General features: G+C 33.6%; 2 protein-coding genes across 2 annotated transcripts; both read right to left on the minus strand.

Moving 5' to 3' along the window:
• Positions 1-2,085: 2,085 nt before the first annotated feature.
• On the minus strand, positions 2,086-14,220 carry LOC127879557 (C3 and PZP-like alpha-2-macroglobulin domain-containing protein 8). The gene is made up of 18 exons (XM_052426482.1): positions 14,103-14,220; positions 12,857-12,971; positions 12,452-12,571; positions 11,813-11,914; positions 11,362-11,499; positions 10,794-10,935; positions 10,115-10,297; positions 9,796-9,877; positions 8,715-8,961; positions 7,969-8,158; positions 6,974-7,137; positions 6,281-6,445; positions 5,857-5,919; positions 5,386-5,495; positions 4,742-4,892; positions 3,834-3,936; positions 3,158-3,258; positions 2,086-2,463 (listed from the first exon to the last, which is right to left on the minus strand). The coding sequence occupies exons 1-18, from the start codon at positions 14,192-14,194 to the stop codon at positions 2,443-2,445; spliced, it is 2,289 nt and encodes a 762-aa protein (XP_052282442.1). The 5' UTR covers positions 14,195-14,220; the 3' UTR covers positions 2,086-2,442.
• Positions 14,221-16,991: 2,771 nt separating this feature from the next.
• Positions 16,992-22,072, minus strand: LOC127878454 (CD109 antigen-like). The gene is made up of 7 exons (XM_052424980.1): positions 21,950-22,072; positions 21,367-21,594; positions 20,367-20,627; positions 19,367-19,468; positions 18,111-18,173; positions 17,549-17,731; positions 16,992-17,150 (listed from the first exon to the last, which is right to left on the minus strand). Exons 1-7 carry the CDS (start codon positions 22,070-22,072, stop codon positions 16,992-16,994), a joined length of 1,119 nt encoding a protein of 372 aa, XP_052280940.1.
• Between the last annotated feature and the right edge of the window lie 2,340 nt (positions 22,073-24,412).

Below are 24,412 nucleotides of genomic sequence, written 5' to 3' on the forward strand. Positions count from 1 at the left end.
TAAATTGACAAAATTGAAAAAAGTTGTTTCAGATTCGCAAATTTTCGTTTTAGTTATGATATTTGTGAGGAAACAGTAATACTGAACATTTACCATGGTCTAATATAGCCATTATATGCGTTTTTACTTCAGGACTCTGGCAGGACTCCAGGGGTCACTGGTTCGAAACCTGGTCCGGGCAATGTTCTTTTCCTTTTTTAAATTTTATTCTTGATTTTTTACTGGAGCTTTTACGATCCAATGTTTACATTTATCGATATAAAGCATTTAATGAATAAGTTAAAAAATGCCAAAATCTGTGAAAAGGCCCCTTTAAAAATTTGAATGGTAATTCTATGATAGTTACACACCAAAAGGGGACTTGCGCCACATTTATTTATCGAAGATTTCAACAACTTCACTGATAAAATGTGTCTTGTTCTGTGAAAATTGGGCAAAATGCATGTTCTTAAAGTGTCGTCCCAGATAAGCCTGTGCAGTCCACACAGGCTAATCAGGGACGACATTTTCCGCTTAAACTAGATTTTCGGTAAAAAAGGACTGTCTTTAAACGAAAAATACCATTTAAGCGGAAAGTGTCGTCCCTGATTAGCCTGTGCGGACTGTACAGGTTAATCTGGGACGACATTTTACGCACATGCATTTTGCCCAATTTCACAGAACAAGACACATATCATTTTATGCGGGTATTGTGATGTTAAATTACGTGTTTTCATGAATATAAATGATTTGTTTATGCATGTTTATTGCGAAAGGATGGCGATAAATAAAAATATTTTATGAGGTTACTTATCATCTTTATCGTTGGAATAATGACATTTAAATTCAAAACAAGAAAGTAATTAATTGGATGTCTAACAATAACTTATTAGTGAGGACACTTTTAATTTGTAGGAACGTCTTAATTGTAGTTGTAAATAAAGTTTTAAGTTAATTTTTATGGTGAAATTGTGATTTTTTGTATCATGTTATAATAGCGTAAACATATTTTATTTATTCAAGTTTAGTTAATTAATTTACGAACAAGTGCAATTTAATCGTCGGAATTGTAGAATTAAATATGACATGTGGTAATAGCTAAAAATTTATCTTTTATTGCAAACACGGTGTAATAGTTTCTAATATCTTTAAATTGTGGGAACATTATAAGAAGAACATTTATTAAATTTAATAAAATTCTATTATTTAGAACTTTAACAATGCCAATTATGTGGCGGATATTGTAAAAATTGACATTTTATTCGGTTTTATTCGTTGTATAGTAAACTTACAAAATATGATTTCTTAGCATGTATAAGTATTCAATATGATGCATTGTATTCATCATGTTTGTTTTAATTCTTTTCGAGATAAGTGTACTCAAGCCTTTAATAATACCGAAAATGTGTACGTTTGTATGTGGCCGAGTAGTGTAAGCGATAGACTTTTACTCCAGTGGCCAGTGGTTCGAGCCCAGTTGAGGGTTACTTTTTTCTTTCTTTAATTTTATTCTTGTTTTAATTGAGCTTTTTAGATCCAATGTTTACATTTATCAATTTTAAGCATTTAATGACAAACTTCAATACATGCCAAAATCTGTGAAAAGGCCCCTTTAAATCTTGTGTGAATAACTCTGGTCAAGTGTTAGGCTTGAAACAACTTTTAAGCGGTTAAAACCCTAAATACTTTGTATTGACCGTTCCAATGCAGGGGCCCAGTTATATTCATGTGTGTTGGTTATTTATAATAACATAGTGTAAAGTACGTTTTTAAACACTGGTTTGCAAGTGCTCTGTCACTCCCTTTTATAAACAAAGGACCTCATGGTTTAACTAATGCCTATGTATTTGAAGTTTCCCTGTATGTGTATGTAAGCAAATATATCAAATTTACTTTGGAATAAACTTAATTATTATCAAATTGTTATCAAATAGTCTAACACAGTGCTTTGCCAATTATCCATGCATGCTTTTTCATATGCAAGATACCAGCATATTTAGGAATATTTGGGTAATAGAGATCTGCAATCACTTGGTCTCACTCTAAATGACCGACTGTTTTATTGTAGTTTTATTCAAACACATACACTCAAAAATGAGAAACATATTATCAATTTATTTATTTATTTCGTTTGATAATGGGCTTCGTTTTAAAAGAACAATATTTCATTAATAACAATTTTCATTAACACATGAATATAAAATGGAAACACTTAATAAAGATTTAACGAAAATAACACACAATAAAAAGGTTACCACCCACCCAAAAGTGTCAATGATCTTCAAGTGCCACAAATTAATGTATTCATTTTAATCTTCGTGTCATCAAGAAGCCGTTACTATTTAATTTTTTTTATAGGAAACTGCTCCTCGAAGAGCAAAAAATAAGTTTTAATGCGCACATATTCTGACAACCCGTTGTCCGACGATAAGAAACATGTCAATATCCGGGTTCGTTGGGCTATTACTGACGGGATCCACACGTCTGAAAATAAAAGAACCTATTAATATATTAAAACGAAACGTTTTCATAAATTAACTACACTCGAATGCATTTTATTTCATCGTCTCATGCTGTATTGGTAAGTGTAAAAACATTTATATCAAAGATTTAAAATGAAATGTGTATGCCAGTCCATGACACATGCGTGATGTTTGTGGCAGTAAGCATGTGGATGACAGCTATGTTATATACTTTTTTCTGACAAATGACCGTTTATCAAAGCCTTTTCGACAGGGTCTAATTAATAAAATTAACGCGAGACAGTCACATTGCCAAAGCGACGGTTTAACAACTATGGCATTGAAATGTCGCGTCTTTTTATTTATCAAAACGTTTGTCCTACATGCACTTGTTTTTGTAATCATATATAATTATGTTCATGGTACAGTTGTTTTCAACAAAAACAAAAGTGTTCATTACATGTTTGCAGCATAACTGACAATCGTACACAGAGTAGTGCTCTAATGCTGGATGTAGTGTTCGTATATAAGTAAAGTAGTTTCAAGGTAAAGCTCGAAAAGTATAGATAATACACAGACGAAGTTTAAGGTTGATACTCTTAAAACAGATAAAGGCAACTGAGTGTTAAGGAAATTATTAATCAGAGCCCCCAAACAAAATCCTGCAACTGCCCCTTGAATCTTGCCGACGAGATCAAAGCATTACAACGAGATACCGATAGAGGGAGGACTTTCGGAGCGCAGCATGTCGGGCATAAGCGGCACAATCCGAGGGCCTTGAGGTTGGATGGCAAGTACTCCTTCATAGTCCGCTCCTCTGAAACATTTTATGTGTAAGTAGTGCAAAATTTATCTCGCGAAAAACTGCTTCGTTACGACCGCTTCGGCAAAGACGCTTTGTTTGCAGCATAACTAATACTTCCAATGTGGCGGGTCATTTCAGTCAATATTTTATCGTTATAAAACAGTGGTTATGCCAGTAAAGGATGTTCAACGAGATTTTCAAATTGTTGTGAAAAAAGATAGCAGCAAAATTAAAAGCGGGAGGCGTAAATCTTGAGTTTAAGATACTTATTACTGCCCTTTGAAACATACTATATCTGAGACCAAGCAACGATGAAGTACCAGGACTTTTTGATATGCATGTCAATTGTACATTTATTTAAATTCTGAAGCACTTTATAAATATGGTTAATGTTGCTTTAATATTATGCGTAAATTAATAAATATCGCATGTTGCAGAAGTAAATTAACAATATGCATCATGTTTCCATTTACTTACGAATGTTCGGTAAATTTTAAGGATTCAAGCCCTCATTTAATATATTTTTTGTAATAATACTTCTTTATTACACAACGCTACTTTTCCAAAACAATGCTATAGACACAAACCAGGGTTATAATACGAGTAGAGGACCACAGTGGCGGAGCGAACACCGATTACATAGGACAACCTCCGGGCAACAACATCCACACATACCGGCTTTGACGGAATCTACACATAGATAAAACATAGCTATTAACCCATGTACGTACATGGAATATACTTAGTTAACATCTGTGTAATGAAAACCAGTCTACATATTAATGACAGAAAAAATACTTCAATTTATAATGCAGAAGATTAATTAACATTTTGAATCATAACCGTAGTCGATAATAAACCCTCTAAAACTACTCGTACACAATTAGGTCAAATGACAATTAAAAATGTTATAGGTTTAACAAGAAGGTATGCATTATATATAAATCCTGTGTAGGAAAAATGTTTAAAATTTATTTAAAGATTATCCTAAATCGAAATAAGGAAAAAGGCGTTTTTACGATTGTCATTATCGTTAAGCATAACCCCGTGTTACAAACACAGCGTTAAGACTACCGTTTAAATTCAAAACCCTGTGTGGCGTAGTGGAAGACCGTTAACTTTTCCCTCGAAAGGCCCCGGGTTTTTAGACATGGAATCACATGAATTTGTTTGTTTCCTTTTGTCCTTGTTATGTTAAGTTTGAGAAAATATTTATAATATAACAAGTATTAATAATAATTAATTAATTTAGTGACTATTGCTATAAAATCGAAAACCTAAATTCATTGAATAACAATTTTTTAAAATACGAAAACCTGTTCACAAGTACCTCAAGAAAACAAAAACGTATATTGGCACCACAAACGAAGATCATTTTAGTTGCATATGAAGCTGCATATGCAATTCAAAAAGGTCTATATACTTAAGCACAATTCGAAAGTAATATTCAATAATTGGACATATTTTACTGACGATCAACTACATGGATATCTACCTCATTAAAATAAAGTATAAGTCTCCCGCCAGCAAGCTCCTTCCGTTTAAGATTGCCTGTAACGTCGACCTTGTCAATTTCTGGTTCAAATCCGGAAATAAATCCGACGTCCAGGATGGCCATATTGCTTCCACTCTGGGGAAAGTTGTACCTAAGAGATCACAAGAAATGTCAAACTCTTTTTTTCTCAAAATTATTTGGATGCAACATGTACGTTTATCATGTTCGATTTCTATAAAACACACATTTTTTTACAAATCATATTTGCTGTTGTTATGTTTTTGATACCCTTTTACGCACTAAATCTATGAACAATATCCTGTTTTATCTGTAAGAACGTGTGTATCAACAAAATAACACCCAAGGGTTACACGTAGATGTAGTTCCACAGTTTGGTAATACAGCAGAACGCGCTTTTAAATTATATGTGAGTGGCTTATTCGTCTTTCTTTCGTTTTGCATAACATGTGGTGTTATTTTGTTCTCAGAATTAAACATAAATTATGTTTGGCACGAACAGGTAAACCAATTTTAGAGGAAACGATTTGCTTTGGTCTTGGTTTCAAAAGCTTCGCTGACTACACGTTTCTTTATTGAGCATTGATCTAGTATTGTCTATGTTTAAGAAGCAGCCTGTTACTTACGACGCACACACTCTCAAGGCGTAGCTCAGCAGCGTCTCGTCGGAAGTGGTGATCTTAAGATCGAACTTCGGCGGTAGCGCTTCTTGTTTAATGTTGTAAAATTGAATAATCTGTGTATTGAACATTAAAGTCATGATTAAAATGTTCCAATAATACTCATTCTTGAACAAATGCCGAGTTTGTACTTAATACAACGAATCATATGCAATATAATGTTCACGCATATAGGGTTAATAAAACTAAGACATAAGTTAACGTTTGTATTGTGGATGGTATATAGATATATATTTGTATTGCACGATCAATAGTTGTGTTGTAACAAAACTTCAAATAAAACAGTTCCACAAAGATAAATGAATCACATGAATAGTCTTCAGTGCAGAAGTAGAAAGTAACATGCATTTGCCGGTATGTACCGTTTAAGAAGAAAAATAATGAACGCAGCGGATACACAACAAAGAAGTCACTTACATCCACAAGAGCAAGACCCGTACCAGCTCCTCGCACAATTATCTCATCCACCACGTCCGGAATCTAAAAAATAAGAAACACATGTAATTGTTGTGAACAGAAACGTGGAAGCCGAGTCCTAAACTTTTGCAATTAACAATTTAGAATAGGATTATAAGACACTTTCCATTTTCTACTGGATATCTTTAATCAACCATTTTCTACTTGTTAATGCATAATTGAGCTGGCGTTTTACAGTGTTAAGCCTTTTTCATAGTTGTTGTTCGTACTTCTTGGTAAATCATCGTACATGGTTGAATAGTCAAAAATGTGCTATCACACCACAGACTGCCAAGGGCCTAAACCAACAGTGGTCGAATTTTTATTTCAGCGATTGTATACGCGTGTACATTTCAATAGGGTTATACAAAGAAGAGAAATATACATCGACATATTGAAGCACGTCGTGATTATCAGAAGTAAGGGTAAGGGTAGCCTCCAGTTTCTCTACGCCATTTGTCTTGCTTCTGATGTAAAGCGTCAGGTCGACACTTTTGGAGTAGATCAGTCTGGCAAACTCCGTCAGAGCGTGAAGGCCAACGATAGTATCCTAAAAGTGTATTGATGTTATGTTTATGAATAAGAATGTCTTAGAACAAAATTGCCCATAACAAGTAAGCTGCCAGTAAAAGCGGATTGTACCAAGATTTTAACTCTTGATAATGTTTATGAAGTTATCACACAATCATACCTGCATTAGCAAGAAGTTAACCCATGTAAAACATGTTAGTTTATTTAGTACTGTTGATACAGCAAACACGCCGCAGTATCACGATGCCGTTTTCCATGGCTTCATTGGATTGTGTTGTGCTGTATTCAGCGATTGGCTTTTGTTTACTTATGACCGAAACAATAAAGAAAATGATAGGATAAATAGTATAAGTGTTAAATACAGACAAGATTGGTTGGTTGGTACGAAGACCTGAACAACTCGTCAAGGCTCGTGGTTTTTTTCCTATCCTCGCTAAATAAAATTACATGTATGCATCACTATCCTAGTAGTGTCTATAGACATATATCGCGTATGTATATTTTAGAAGGTAACAAAGTATTGTGATCAATAAACAATTTTAATTACTTGGGTTGAAAATCCGCCAAAAGCATTGCGTTGCTTCACAAGCCATTGCAAGACAAGCAGACCATTAGCTCTGTCGTTTTTGACGCTGTATGTTAGGAGGACGTAGGCTGTCGTCTCTGTGGTCAGCGAGCTGGACATGTCATTCTTCCAGTACTTGCTGTTGCCTAAAATAGTAGGTAGAGTCTTTAAATGTTTAAAGCGTACTCATCAATAAGAAACATTAAAAGCATATATATAGCGTGTCCTAACCAGACGATGGCGACACGTGCTTCTGACAATTACGTGTAATGTATTTAGCATGTTTTCCATCAAGTGCTTGCTGCTGTCAAAACTTCAGGATCGTGAAAAAGATAACAACTTTTATGTGTTTGTTGTGTTTTTTTCCATAGAATATGTTGATGACTGTGTACTTTGTGTAAGTATAACCTGATTAATAGTAGATCCTGCAATTCGAAACAGATAAATTGCAATGTCTATATTTGGCAAACAGAAGCAACATTCCTCTGTGTTATAAAGAAAGTACACGGACAAGACAACACTTCATTTAAATAATATGCTAACAATTTGTAGTTTTGTTGTTGTTTGTTTACATATATTTCTTTTGGCGTTGAAACAAATGCGCTGCAAATCTACAACGATAACTCACAATTTATTTAAGAACGTAAAGAACTTAAAGAGATACACGTATCTGAAATTATATGTGAATGCATTCAAAACAACACTTTAATAATGTATGTTGTATTTTTACAAAAAATATTTCCGTATATATTTCGTATTAAGATAATCTTGTTTATTATCAAGTGCCTACGAAACACATAAACAGGATCTTTAAACTCCATAATTGGTACAAGCTAAAGTAATATATATATATATATATATATATATATATATATATATATATATATATATATATATATATATCGAATAACAATATACAATATATAAACTAACAATATACTAACTACATCGGGCATAAATTATTCAATTCATTCTACCTTCTATGGTTAAATTGGGACTGGATTCCAGTCGTGTCAGTATTGTGTTCGCCTGGGCCACACTGGTTTTCACTAGAGCATAAGCGCAGATTGCTCTTTCGTAGTCTGTAGTCATGGTCGGAATTCGCCCCACAAGGAACGATGTGGCCGAACTGATAGATGCCGTTAAACTTGCAATTGTTGAAGGGTCCTATAAACAAAACCCACAAGAATACATGTTTATGAATATATGCATACTTAAATATTTATGTTCATACAAGTTCAGATACACAATTTTTTATCCGCCTTTTTTATTTCCCAAACTTGCATCATTGTATAATAGTGAAACTTTGCCAGAAGACATGAAATAGACCTAGACCAATTATCATATAGAAGTGCCATCAGTGAAAAAGCCACCATTTAAATGTATTGCACTTTTTGTTTATCTTAAGAATATATGTGTAAAGCATATCAACATTTTCCATAATTTGTCATAGCCAGATCGGAAAAACATAGAAAAGAGTCACCGTTTTACATGTCTAAAATTGACGTCAATTGGTAAGAAAAAAAGAAACTAATCAAGATACCAACGGCAAATATTTTACCAATTTAGCATTAAATCACCATGATAGTTAATTCAATCCTTAATTGACACACATCATTTGTTTAGGAAAGAGGATTTTAATGTTTTGAATATATTTTATAAAGCGGACATACTTCATATCATTTCGTATAATTTAATAAAATAAATAATGGGCAATTCCTACCGTAAGAATATCCGCGGTTTTAACTTCATTCAATGCAATCAATATGAAGGCAGTGAGAGAGTTCACGCTTGAGCTGGAACCTCCCTGCATACTGGGATGTGCGAGTGTTCCAGTGCTGACAAAGTTGCCGCTCGTCGTTTGCTGGTTGATGATGTACTTGACGGCACGATCAACGACTTTGGAATCGATCGTGATCAAGTCCAGCTGAGCGGCTTGGGCAAAAATCCTCACCACAAATGATGTCAGCCTAGAAAGAGTTCGATAACCGAATCAAGTAATTGATAGTTTTCAAAATTATCAGCTTTGAACTGAGCTGGTATTGGTATAATTTATCACATGTAGGTAATGCAAATACCAAATGCTTTAAAAGACACAGCAAAATAGGCATGTTCGTCAATTCATATGTCAAACTGCTGAAAAAGCAATAATATCTTGTCCAACGCAGTTTGCATGGCTGTATGGTAATAATCATAAGAATATATGATTTATATATTTATATTTGATGAAGTTAAACCAGTATTGCAGACAAGTCATGTATAACTCTACAACATAAACTATTTTTCGAACGGGAATTCAATCATACTCTCAAATGTTTGATTTGTCATTGATTACATATTGAAGTGGTTTTTTCGTGATTTGCTAAATTTATTTTATATAACTTTATTAATAATATTGATTTCAAACGTGATGATTAAGAGGTATAGATGCGGAAAGTAATTTTAATAAGTAAATGAGTAAACGCTGCAATCAATAAGTTTTGTTATGAGATCCGTTCAAGCAAATTTTGATTATTGATACGTGGGTTGGGTTTTGTTTGTTTGATTTATTAGACGTTTTGTTACATTATTCATTCATATAACGGCGTTCAGATAACTTATCTTCACTTTTCCTGAGTAAGCTGGTGTACCAGTTCATATTTCACATACTTATGTGAGCAACTGACAAATGCCCCACTGAACTCAGAGCTGGACAAAATAAAAGCAATATAACTATTTTCGACAAATTAAATGATCAGGTAGAAAGTCGAACCAGCGAACCAGAGTGCTGTGTTGTGGCAATTTTCGCACGGTAAAGAACCTACCATAGACTCCCTGAATCATCGGCGTTTCCGAAATCACTAAATGATCCATCCCCACGCTGGAAGATCAGTTCGCGTTGGTAGCCTGAATTCAAAACGATATCATAAACGTTTAAACAGAAACAATTTATGTATTATGTTTGTTGAAAAAAATAAATAATAATTATGATAATTATTATTATTATAATATGGTATTATTATATCAATTATAATAATTATCATTATAATTATAATTATTATGATTATAATATCAAAAATAATAAGTTTATAATAAGTTTATGATGTTAAACTTAATGCTTCATTAACTGCCCTTGAAATGTACCTGTCATCAAAATCTTTCGGATCTTGTCCTGTAGAGCGACATTGCCATCGAATCTTCCGGTACTCTTCATGTACACGGTTGCGTATACTGCCGGGCCGAAGCTGAGGAGGTTCTGTTCTCCGGTTCCAGATGGGAGATTAACAACATCGTCTATGTTGGCAAGAGATGGGCCAAACAGATCACCTGTTGAGCATACCATTGATCATGTTTCTAGAGCGAAGGATGGTTGTTCTTTGTTACAGTGTTTAATTTTACAATTGCAAGATTAAAGGTCCACATGAGATGTATGCGATATCCAACTCCTAAGAAAAGGAAAACCTTGGTTTCTAGTTGTTCTGTAGTTGACTTAAGTGTTTTAGATAAAATGTGAACATTCTTTTTTCTATTTTTCAGATTCAATCCATTAAAAAAGCATAAACATGCGTTATATCTTACTTATGATATTTAGAGTAATCATATCTTTTTCAGAACATAATGATTGAAAACCTAAAAAACATTTCTCTCTACTAGATATATATGTATCGAACAAAATCACTTTCTTTTTATTACATTAGCTTTTAAGCCTTTGTCGGAATTCATATAGTTGATAACTGCCGGCATCACAAAACCATAATGGAATACTTCATTCTGGTTGTCATGTATAGAATGAGTGTGTAACATGTAAACAAATCGTGCCTACCAATTATTGTTACACGTATTTTCTCCGACTCCGGCACCAAACCAACGTTGGGGAACGTAATATTTCGTGTAGCCACTTGGGTGCCGGGTGTCTGTATGCTTATAAGCACCGGCTGGTTCTTTGATTTCTGGATACCCTCAGCCTATTAATTGTTTGTTTGTTTTGATATGTTTAATCGTATACTTTGAAAAGCGCATGGTATATTCATAAATGTCATTCAAACGTTAGTAATAAACGCATGTTAACTTATCGAGCAACAGTGGATAAACATCTTTTTCAGGTGCTAATTTAATTTTTCAAAAATAAATCATTATTAACACCACGAAGTTCTCTATTCATGACAAAAGGCTATTAATAAAAAATACAAAAGCCAAAATCAACTTATTTTGTCATGCTATGTATTCTTATTGGTTTATTAATTTAGATCAGAGGGCCAAACAAGGATACATGTTTTGATTTACCCGAATTACACCTTGAATATATGTAAATATTATGAAAGCATATTGAATCTCATCTGAATAAGACTACATGACAGACTTCTTATAGAATGACTGTGATGTAATGATACCTTGACCGGAAGTTGGCGAATCACTTCATCAAAGATATTAACCGGTCGAGGGATGGTTGCTCTAACGCTAAGTTCAATAGTTCCGATGGTATTTGGGCGAATGTAGAAGAATACTGGAGTAACACCACCTTGGGTCGTCTGTGTAAGAGAAAACACTTAGTGTGACATTGGAAACTAATTATAAGTATTTCATGTTATGTTTGCTGACAAAAAGCCTTTACATACTTTTTAATTAAAATACCAATATGTCATAAAGTGAATGAAATCATTGCAATAAATCTGAAGGATGATGACGCTGCTTATGTTAAGACGCTGCTAGTTTGACCATTAAGAAAATACATTTAGTAAAACAATTTCATTCGGATATAACACTACAATTTGCATTACTCTATGTTCAATATATTCGCAAGTTTATACTACTCTCATAGCACTTTGCGTCGATTTAACGAACCTTCACACACTGGACGTAATCCTCTGTTTGAATCTTTTCTACTCCGGCGCCATTGACAGAAATTATGTCATACTCTTTGGAGAACTTCAGACGAACCGTAGCCTATGGCAACAGCATATTAAGTTATAATCTATCATTGCTGTTACAGGGACCATTTCACGTTTTGTTAAATTGACAAAATTAGAAAAAAATGGTTTCAGATTCGAAAATATTCGTTGTAGTTACGATATTTACGAGAAAACAGTTAAACTGAAAATTTACCATGCTTTAAACATATCTATTATGGGCATCTTTTAGCAATATGAAACCCTGTAAATTTTAAAACGTTACAAACGCGAAACGATTGAATAATTTGGGAAGTTCTGTTGTTATCGTTAACAATTTTGTCACAACGAGGATTGCTAATATTCACAATGAAATACACAAATCGCAATATGAGCATGATGGTCAAGTTGTTTAAGACTTTTACTCCCAGGGTCAGTGGCTCGAGCCCAGTTGAGGATTACTTTTTTTCGTTCATTATTTGTTTCATGTTGCTTTTTAGTTCCAATGATTTACATTTTTATCAATATTAAGCATTTTATAAGTATTTTGAACGCATGCCAACATCTTTAAAAAGGTCTCTTTAATTATACTCACATATTCCGTGGATCCGTTCCCACGATAGTTGAACACGTTGGCCTGAATCACCGCCAACTCTCCACGGATGACTGAATACGGAAGTTGAAGATTCACGAAGAACGGCAAGAAAACCGTCAGCTAAATAAAATACACATGTAGATGAATGTAATTGATATTCCAACAAACAGAACGTGACACAACACTAGAAACTGAACATATCACGAATTCGATATATGAAGATACAGAGGCGTAAAGAGATTAAAAAAGGGGAACGTGTATATCACCGAACTGTTTCATTGTAAGAATACTGCGCGTGTCTCTGAAAGCATCTTTCCACTACATCAAGGGGTAAGATTCTGTTGAATGAATAGTAATATACAAATGGTTCGCGATAAACCTTCGACACGCCACGCTGTTACTTACATTTGAGGTAACAGGTGCTACGCCTAGTCCAGTCACAGGGTGGATGGCGTACGCGTTCGCTACGAAGTCTGTTATTGTGTCAGGGGCGAATCCAGGAAATATAGCCCGACCATTTCTACAAATAAAACGGATTATAGTACAAGTTATGTGTATCTTCGAATACTTGTATACAAGATTAATGGGTCTCCGTATTAAATGCAACGATCCGACTTTGACAATTTGGCACGACGGCACTTTGTGATCCAATACAAATTGGTATTAATCACACAAAGCCCCAATATAGTATTTTTACTTACCAATGACACTGTGACATAATAAAAACAAAGGCAAGAAAAAAACTTGATTCCTACTGCAATCATATTTTTCATGACGCATGGTCTTGAAACATATTTCCTAAGTTAATCAATAGTTGCCATATGCAAAATGATATATTACATAGAAACAAATAAGCAAAAACGTCGTAAAAAATAAAACTACAAGTGGGTATCGAACACATGACTTATGAGTCATACCAAGAAACGACAGTTTACATCACCTTTATCGACAGCACTATTATGATTATCATAAATATCCTGCCCAAATAATGGATATAGACAATAACAACAATTATGAACCAATAATGTCAACATAAAAAGGGAAAACAAATAGTTCTCATATTATAAAGTGTATATTTTAACAAGATTTTTATCTCAGATTGCATAACCTGTAGTTTTTTGAACATGCAAAGAGTTGTGACCGTTTTTATATGCCACTTTATTCTTGTCAAATTCTTTTTATGTAGTTGACCCATTGCAGTCCTTGAAAATGTCACAACTCATAGAAATACAAAGATTCATAAAGATTCATTAGCTTTACCAACAAACAAACAACTTATTTTATATTGCCTTTAAAATTCATTAATAAAGACTTACTATGAGTATTTGCTGTGTGAGATATTTACAGAAACATTAACACAAACATGATCCCAATTACTTCAGAGTAAATATATATTTGTTGGAATAAAGACATATAATACGGACACCATTTATCCCGGATTTAGCTAGGCTAAGATACAATTTGACAAGTGCCAATCTAGCAATGAAACTCGCAAATTCTAGGATAATATTACAGTGGCAAAACAAACCAAATCGATTGTTTCATAATCAAATCAATTGGGTTTCAATTAACTGAAAGATAACCACATAAAACAGACAGGCGGAAAAAAACACGTTTTGCAACATTTCAAATGAGGTTGTTATATACGTACGCTGCTGTTTTAGATGCCCACATCCAAGTCTCCGGGAAGTCTGTTCTAACTTGACCTTGTGGTTCGACTGCATCTATGTTCGACTTTGACATGATGGCATCTTCGTTACCAAATCTTACAGAGTTTACTGCTGATAAACCCCTTCTTTGGACTGAAAGATATAAATGATAAATGTCGCGTAATGCGTGTCGTCGGCAAAAGCATTGAGTAATACAGTTGCATAAAATGTAATAAAGTTTAAAATGTGGGATCAGCCTGAACGACTTACTTAATTTAAGACAAAACACGTGATAAAAACAACGGGTGCAATATAGTACATGATAACTAATGAAACAGTAGTTTGGTTTAAGTATATGATGGGTAATACATGGTATTTGATGTAAACAGTTGTTAAAATGTAAAACCCGAAATTTCGATTGCTTCATGTCTCAGTACTTCTAGCATACTCGACCGAGACTTTTCAAGAGTCCTATTCCGGAAAAAAACACAACTAAGTATGGAGTGTGTTCGTTGCATATCTCTCATCGTTTAAACATATTTTCTCCTAGGCAAACTTCATTGTATTGTGCTTTTGTCACATTTTAAGCAGCTTTAAAGCAACGTTTCACCGGTACCCAGCTTTGTTTGTACCGAGGTATTAGTGGGGTTTTCTTAACTCAAGCGCATTTCGGGATCAGTCTTTTGAGTTACGACTTTTACTATCATTGTGCACATTATTTGGAACAGAATGATAATATCTTTAAGTCCTGGTAAAATGTTATTAAAATTAACTGATTATATTTAATCGCATTTTGCATTTATTTGAGCATTGGTCACTACGATAATTTCCTTGCAGCCAAACCGAAGATGAACAGAGAGAAAACTTGAAAGCATCTGACTACATCAAATCAGCCCCTATGAGATGTCTTTTCATGAGATACAAACATGTAGAATTAAGGCACTACGTTATGCTAGTGACGCACGTTTTATTTTGTTATTTAAACTTTATATGCGTTATTAAACGTACACTTAATGGATTATTCTCAAACAAACCACCTTTACACATCGCTGTAGTCAGTAACCATATCAGTTTTCAGTCATTTGTATTTGCTTGCATATTATTTTCGGAATCAGTATAACATCAGAGTTTGCGAATCTCCTCGCATTAACGTGACATAATTGAATTGCATCGGCTTTATACACGTTAAATTTAAAACTTTTTCTCACTTTCAATTACAAAGAGGCAAAATGAGAAGGTGTATTAGCTATCATTTAATCGATAAACTTACCAGACCACAGGTTAAAGCTGTATAAGTTACTGTCTGTTAGAACGTCCAAATTGGCATTCTACAATAGATACAAAGCAACTGCGCACGAACATTTATAGTATTGGAATTACATAAAAATCGAAACGTAGCATTTTATTACACACAGAGTATAGAAATAGATATGGTTACTAGAGCAGTGCTTTAAACCTTCTTATTTAAATATTGCGTAAACTGTAAATATATTTATTAAATCTCGCGACAAAATCTGTATTAATAAAAAGCATCCCTTCCTTTTTAATATTTTTTATTTGAGTAAAATACAAAATGTGTCATGTGTCTCCGTTTTCAGACTTAACGAAAGCTTCAGGGACCGATAAATTAATTTATCCTGCCACATGCCTTTAATCAGCCTGATAACCAGGTAACCTAATAACCCAAGAGTTACATGTATTAGGCTAGTTGACCACTTGACCTCGAATATCCGTCAGTCGCTCTGTTTTACTGTGACATGACGTCATTTTTACGAAATTACGTCATCATTCCAGCGAAACTCTCCAGTTAAACTCTTTTACAGTGTAAATAAACGGTGAAAAAAAGCATAAAATAAAAATAAATAAATGTGACTTGATAAATAGAATTATATGACGTGGATGGAGAATGGTTAGCTGGCTCGTCGTCGGATCTTCTTCCGACTTGCCAGATAACCATTCTCCATCCTCGTCAACAACCTTTTATTCTATATATTACATATAAACTGATTAACTAGCGCATTTTACAACAACTTTTGCTGTGCATATAAAATACGAGTATGCATGATAACAAATCGTTTTTTTAACAATTAACATTACATACATACGCGGTATTTGTGCATTTTTTAGGATTCCATAATATGGCGTTACGGTAAAGTTATTAAGGTTGTTGTTGACAGCCAAAATGTGTACATGCTTTTTACCGAACTAGAATAAAACATAGATGTATTCAATTGCTCCGATATAAGTTCGTTTTATTCAGTTGCATACATGATGCAATCTTTATAAAGTCGTCGGACGGTTTAACCGATTTTGTTGAAAAATATCGGCCCACTCACAATTTGTTGGTAATGTCCGTCGGACCAACGGTTTTCAGGAAGTCTGCGTTTCAGGCTGTTATGCAAGAACATAAATGTGCGCCACAAATGATGAAGTAAGCTTTTCTTTAAGTAACTCTTAAGGGTACTTTACTGGTTTAACCATGCAAATGGCTCATTTATTGCACCAAATATCTTGCTTGCAAAGATATAATTTTATATGATATACATACATTGAATATATCTGACGCATCGTCCGCATTGAAGTACCACGGCCAAATGAGTCCCCATCCACGGGATATAAATGGGAAGTCGCCGAAAATCGACATTTTTTCTATTACCTACATAACATAATTGAATGGACAAGATTAAAAAAATTACTAATTGTGTTAACAATCTTCAATGTGCTTCGGTTTTAGTTAATAATCTTATAAATATAAATCAAAATATCTCTAGATTTTACCGATTCTATAAGTCTGTCTTAATAGCAATGCTAATGTGTCAATTGGGACTGCCATGATAAAAGCCATTAATTTGTGACATGCTAAAATCGTGGGAATTTGGAATTATACACAGTTACCATACCCTCTGAGGTGTTATGTCGTTGCCTTGTCTGAACAATATGACACTTTTGTCAACAGCGAGAACGTTTACTAATGACCCAGAGTCGGCAGTCACCTTGAGATTTACGGGAGCCTTCGGTACGACTTGGGTTTTGTCATATTCCACCGACACCTGACCGAAAGATACACAAGATCCTGTTAAAATGTATTAACATTACGTTTTTTGAAAATACGCGTCCGTTCGGAATGTTCTGTAAAGAGTATATGCAATCTGCGTTTAAATACCATCACGTTACTCGATATGTAAAATTAACATGTCTGTGACTACACATATTCAACACTAGGTAGTAATAAAAGTTCAACATTGCCCTTAATCATTAAATTCAGACATGTACGCACCGGTAGTAAGAAAAGTTCAACATTGTTTATAATGATTAAATTAAAAAAACATGTACGCATTCGCGAATCATTAAAACCAATCGCATTTACAATTTAAAGAAGTAACTTTCTCATGATGTTCTAATATTGAAACAACAACGAAATCGTGGCGAAACAATCATGTAGTATTACTTTGTTTTCAAACATGTCTTCAACAACAAAGTTCAGCCCATCTGCTACGATTTCTCCATCTGTGTTAATAAAGTAGGCAACTAGTCTCGATGAAGGTGCCATCTCTTTTGTGATGTTAAACTTGAAAGATCCGCCAGAAAAAGGCACTGTTCCAAAGACAACGATACTCCCACGTGACAAAACCTGAAGTTTCACATTAAATTGAAATTGTTAATCATAAGTTTGCATACACACAGTAGAGAATTTACAAATGTAGTGATACTATTTCATTAATATATTTGTAATGAAAACAGTAGCAAGCTGATTGCAAAGAAGTCGTGCGCATTTAATAAATACACATATATATTATAATCATTAACGGATATTTTTAATATGCCAGCGGTAAAATTATATTATCTTGAATGCGTTTATTGTATCCGCAAATAAAGTTAAAGTAAGAACAAAATTGTTCACACACTGCTCACACAAAACAACCGTGTGTATTTAATCTACGGTTATTCGAGCAAGGTTATTAAACGTTGTAATATAAATTGTAAAGTAAACTTTTCAGCCAGTATCTTACCAAATAGTTCAGCTTCGAAGGGTTTGTTTTACTGGAAAACTTTACAGTTGCTTTGTCACCGATCTACATGATTCAAACACATGCCATGATCACAAAGTTGCACATTATGGTACAATCAATAATAACAGCTCGTTCTATTGTATAACACTTTATTATTGTTTGTTTATTTTAATAATTTTTCATCATTAACTAAGGGCCTAGTACGATACTTCTTTCATCGACAAACGTCACTTTCCAACTACGTTTTCTTGTGTACTTGCACCGTGTTATTAAGGGCAGAGGACACATCGTTTGAGACAATTGAAACATCGATTGAAACAGTACACTTATTCTTGCCTCCTTAGCTGAGAAAAAGTATCCAGGTTGTGTACGTTAATATATAATAATCACAGGCACTCGGCATTAGCTACTACCCCCCCCCCCCCATAGCTACTACCCCCCCCCCCCCCAGCTGCTACCCCCTTCCCAAACTCAAACTCTCAAAATTGACCATTAGTAATAAAAATAACATGACAAAAAAGTTCGTCGAATTTTTTTATTTTTTTTACTTATATATATAAGTAAAACAATATTTTTTTTCGACGAACTTTTTTGTCATTGGGGGTTGCAGCTAATGCCGAGTGATTGTGATTATTATATATTAACGTATACAACCTGGATACTTTTTCTAATAATAAGCAAACTTAAATCTTGAATTAAAGTGTTTTTTATTTAGACTTAAGTTTATACTGTTTAAAGTTTGAACCATACGTGTCTAAGCATTGAAAACTTACATCTTAGTTAACTTTGAACTTTAATGTTTTATGTCATTTTGTGAACTCGTGTGCACGAAAAAAAACTTAATTGGTTTTGTGAGCGTTGAACACACAGCGTGAAACAAATTTAATTTTACAGTTCCACCCTCCCAAGTTACCGTATAATATCATAGTTGTTTTTGTTTCTCCGCAATTAATACCATAACAAAAAGATACGAACCGCAAAACCATTGCTTATAGTTTTTTGCATACGACCTAACTGGATACTCTTAGCAATACTAATACCGATTAAACATAACCGGCTTTTTAAAAATTATGTTTATACTAAACTGTTTTACTTATTGAACGATTCAAGAAAAAATGTGGATTTTGTAAATGAAGAATTTCATTATCATACAAATTACATGTTTTACTTCTTGTATGTACTTCTTTACTGATTGTTTTAAAATCTGTGACAGAATACGGGAACAAGTACTTTCTAACGCATATTACACACAATACCTGAAGACCTGTTGCGTTGGTCATTTCTATTTTTAGGAACACATCATTCGGGGAGCGGAAACGGCTAACCTCCTTGTACACAACTTCGTCCTGAAATTCCGCCTTTTGAAGAACAAAGACGACGTTTAACACTTATATTGAACACTCGATCAGCATTGACATAATCAAGCTTACGATGTCGCAGTATAAGTGTGATGATTATGCGTCCGTTGGCAGCCTAACATTTGCCCTTTAGCAAAAAATGCCATTCTTAGATTGTGTCATTTTGTCTCTGTTTTAAGTTCATACCCTGGTTGATGCTTCGGAATAAACACAAACTATAGCTTAAACAATAGACTATTAAAGTATTATTTAAATATTGAAAAAAAGTTTTCATATTTTCAGTATATTCGGTAATAAATTTTACTGACTACAGGTACCAGGAAACTACCAGTTTACTAAAAAAACGCAACTAGATTGATCATCATTGTCACGTGATAAACCTAGGAATTCAAATTGTGCATGCGTAGTGAATTGTATGTATTTTATATATGAAATGATCAATTTACTAACGTTATTTATAGTGTGTATATCGTTATGTCACCTATTCGCGATGTACTTTCGATTTCACATCGCGAAATTTAATTACCGAATATACTGCAAAAATGAACTTTTTTCAATTTATATAATATACCAGTCGTGATATTTTAATCTTTATAAACAAATAATTGTAAAACAAATACGATATTTTATAACTTTTCTTTTTTCGTCAATCGCGGTTGACGGTCCCTTTAATGTCATATGGATATTTTAATATGCTTGTTGACAATATGAATGTACTGTGCATCCACCTAATCCACGTGTGTATGTATCTGTATATGGGTGTCTACTAGTATATTTTGTGACGTGAATTCATATCGTTTACATATTTCTTGTTGGTTTAATGTTTTTATGAAATTAAAATGAATAATCAAACCCAATATAAACATTAGATATGCAAGGTACATGTATCAATAGTTACCTTTATGGTAAAGGTTGCTGTATTGGCAGGTATGGGTAGATCAAATTCGACGATACCTTTCTCATTCAAGTCATAACTCTTTTCCTCAATCATGATGGTATCTCCCAAAATAAATGGGCTTATGACGTCAACATTTGGAAACGTTAAGGCACTTTTCTGCATGGGTCCTTGAATGGGTTTGTCGGTGAAGAAGTTCGTTGTTACCTTTACCTTTTGCATGGGTGAAACTGGCGGACGCTCATCACGTTCCTTTACTCGTATCTGTGAATTGTTTTATATATTAAAATAAAACTTCATAAATATTATCGGGAGATATTTGTGTTGTTGTCATCTTCTAAACTTTTATTTAGATAAGTGGTCGAAACGCGAAAACAAAGATAACCCTACCAAACATAAAAGTGATCATAGCTGGAGACTCGTCATAAAACCAAGAAAAAACATTACAATTATTAAGATCAGATCACAGTTAAATACAAAATTAAGTGACGCTAAGAATTAGATCAAATACACGACTGCCATTGAACGATCGATATTGGAATTATTAATGTCGTATTAATTTCATAAACGGCAGTTTATGCTACAAATGCTTGAAGAATGTGTTAAGAATAAGCACCCATTGTTGAGTGTATGATGTTTAATTGATGTGCTTTTGTGTCTAGTTAAAGGTATATTTGTAACCAAGAACAAAACATCTGTCTTCGTTCTTGTTATGTGGTTTCAAATCACACATGTTTGTGGTTGTTTTTAATGTTCTCGATACAGTTCTTACGTAGCCTCAATGCATAAAAAATGGTAAGTTGATACTAAGTTAATACACTTGAGTAAGAGCGTAAATTTAAAATGATGTTTATTCAAAAGATTATGGCCTTATTTGGATATAGTAACTCTCTTGGTTATGGTGGAAATTGACATCAAACTTGCAAACGTGGTACAGAAAAATGACGGAAGTTATATCCGCACGTGTAACCTGTATAGAAACTTTGTAATGACGAAGTCATACCGTAACAGGATATGGACCGAATCCTGGTTTGAAGTTGTCGGGCATGTTTGGGAAGAACTCTATCACAAACGGGCTCTTATAGAACGTTATATATGCACTGCCCTGTTGTGTGACGCCGGTAGCCGTCTCCGTAACATTGGCAACCACTTGAACGGTATTCGAGTCAAGAAAGCGAACAAGTCGTCCAATGAGTGTCATGGGGATCTTGAAAGGGGCCTTACCGTAAATCTGTGATACACATTTTTATGTTACAAAATCAGGGCCGAAAAAAGTCATTACCAGTCATTTTAGTTACACTAGGAACCAAGAAAAATACTTCAAATTTTATAAATGGCTTGTCATGTTGCGTCCGTTATTTACACATTATTATTCTGAAAGAAGAACTGTGAAAAGATGTCGTAAATGTACAATAAGACTCAATATTTTACGGTAGATTAATTTATTTTTAACAATGATCGTTCTGATTTGCAAATATTACCAATTAGAACAGACCCGACCTATATGCAAATTTAATATTTAGATTTCAATAAGATCAAGTTAGTATGTACGTATTTATTATATTTTATTGAACACTTGTGCTAACCGGGAATTCTGTCTGGGCAGCGGCTGGATCATAGAATCCTCCGCCGTATCGTTGTTTGACTTGTAATTTGACATTGCCAACCACTGGTTTACCAAACGTGTATCTGAAATATGGAAGACCCATTATACCGACTTCATTGGAATACTAAAATTAAATAATAATACATCATAATAATAAAACACATGTCAGGGAATAAGCCATCCAATAATATTGTAAACTTTTTTTTCGGAATCATAATGAACTAAACCAATTATCATAATGAAATTGACGATTCACAAATGTACATACAACTGCATGTATATCCTTTACTTTACTAAGCTGTTAAATAATGTACACGAAAAAGGGAAAACAAGACCTCCTTTTCGGACGTGAGCAATAGGCGGAAATTTGCACTGGTTTGAAATGTACCGATAACAATTTTTTAATAAGTTTGACATGTTTCTTTTCCAGCTGCTGTATCATCAGCGTCCCATTCACATAAAACCACGCCATCTGTGCACATTTTAAACCGAATTAAGACTTATTGCTTTTGCTATATATCGTACTCAAGCGCAGAATCATCAATAAGAACAAGTAAACAATCGTAGATTACATACACAGCTTTCACTTCCCCAGTGAGTTCGGTATCCGATGTCTTTCCGTACGATGATAGGGCCACGATAACTTCAAATTTGGGAAGTACTTAAACAAATCGAGTGTGTATATTGAATCATTATTTGTTTCAACTGATGTCCAATTCGTTTCCAATTTTGCAATGTGTTAAAAGGAAGTCCAGACATTGTGTTCTGTTACAGTTCATTCACTATGTTGATTATCCGATTACTATTATACGCGCTTAATTCAAACTCAGATACAAGAATGGTCCTATTTAAGTAGGTGTAATGCTCCTCATATAGCCTCGAACATAAACAATATTTGTTAATCGTTCAGAAAACGAGGCCAAGGAACGTGTCCAGACATTCAAATAAAATCAACGATGGAAATTCATAGACACATAGATGTTTTATCTTAAACTACCAATCGTGTGCTGTTAAACAAAACGTCCATAGCTTGTTGATAGTTTTATGCGAATTGTCTCACAAGTTCCTAATTCTGAAATTAATATAAACAACATGGCCAATTGTGTATTATCATCACATAACCATGATATTTAGTGTGGCATTGGATTCGAAAATAATGAAAGAATTCCAGTATCTACTTAACATTTATGTTCTTGATATCGACTCGGCTAAATTTTTATACGGATGTTGATGAGTCTCATGTTTAACACATCGCGTAATTATGGTATGTATAATTTTAATCAAAACATCTATAAAAATAAACACGAAGTTTTAATGTTTACTTTTTAAAATGTGTGTTATTTAAATATAGCGTCGACAATATCTTACCATATTCCAACACTTCAAAGTAATAGTGTTCATTTCCATTCTTCATCCCCTGTGAAGTGTAGACATAACACATGAATTATTTAGATTAGAATATGCACTCAATCACTGTAGTATTTGTTTCTCATGCAGATACGTAAAAGCAACCGTGGCACCTAAGTGTGTTATAAGTAAATAACACTCTTTAAATAATTAAGACCAACGTTTGCAAATTCGTAACGCATGTTAATTATATATTACGAGGGGACGAGATAGCGTCTAAAGTAATATAATTATGTAAATAAATGACGACCTACAGCAACTTGTACTTGTATCCGATAGCTTCCCAGCACAGGCATATCAGACAAAGGCAGACTTCCTTGTATCCCATCGGGTTTTAAATTATCCTGACCCATCTTCTCGTCGATTTTATCATTTCGTGGATTCTGCCAAAATATTTATGAAATTGTATATTTTTTTCTTCATTAATTTTCGTATAATTATAATATTCACATTTGTTTTGTTTTATTTTTCAATGTATTTTTGGTGTAATAATGTATCTAAATTTTCTCCATTTTCGGAAGAGTTACAAACAGGATCGTACAATGAGACAAGACAAACTATAGAATTTAACTTAATACAATATTATTATCTACATGTATATAAACAAAAGTGGAATGAATCAATTAAAAATGCACGACGTTATTTCACGGTAACGTAAACTTCAAAATTGTTAAGTTCATTGGAACTATTGTACACAAAATTTATCATATTTGTAGGAGTTACAGAAGCAGCAAATTGTTATATAAGTTTACTTCCAACAATATACAATATATAAAATATACAGGCAAGCATCAGTAAACAAGCAAACATGATATATTTGACAAAGATGTACACTTCATATATCATTGTAAATTTTACAAAGGTATACATTTCATAGATCCGTATGATATAATGAACTCATAAACATTACAAAATGAGGAATTGGCTGCGAAGCGGGTTAAAAAGTCATTGTGTGTAGTTTGACAGAATGGAAAAAGAAGCTTGTTACTTATGCTAAATATTACTTGTCAATATTTGTCATTTTTTGAGCTGCTGA

This window comes from Dreissena polymorpha, chromosome 4 (assembly GCF_020536995.1).
Source record: "Dreissena polymorpha isolate Duluth1 chromosome 4, UMN_Dpol_1.0, whole genome shotgun sequence".
Lineage (NCBI taxonomy): Eukaryota > Metazoa > Mollusca > Bivalvia > Myida > Dreissenidae > Dreissena > Dreissena polymorpha.

Excerpts from the sequence above, each read along its gene's own strand:
- LOC127879557 (XM_052426482.1), bottom strand. The coding sequence starts at position 14,194 with ATGTCAAAGTCGAACATAGATGCAGTCGAACCACAAGGTCAAGTTAGA. Across the intron at positions 5,496-5,856 it reads CGGGTCTTGCTCTTGTGGAT|ATTATTCAATTTTACAACAT; the intron begins GTAAGTGACTTC and ends TTCAATACACAG. Across the intron at positions 3,937-4,741 it reads TTATACTTTATTTTAATGAG|ATTCCGTCAAAGCCGGTATG; the intron begins GTAGATATCCAT and ends ATCTATGTGTAG.
- LOC127878454 (XM_052424980.1), bottom strand. The coding sequence starts at position 22,072 with ATGGGTCTTCCATATTTCAGATACACGTTTGGTAAACCAGTGGTTGGC. Across the intron at positions 19,469-20,366 it reads CAGCAACCTTTACCATAAAG|GCGGAATTTCAGGACGAAGT; the intron begins GTAACTATTGAT and ends GTTCTTCAAAAG. Across the intron at positions 18,174-19,366 it reads CCAACGCAACAGGTCTTCAG|ATCGGTGACAAAGCAACTGT; the intron begins GTATTGTGTGTA and ends TGAATCATGTAG.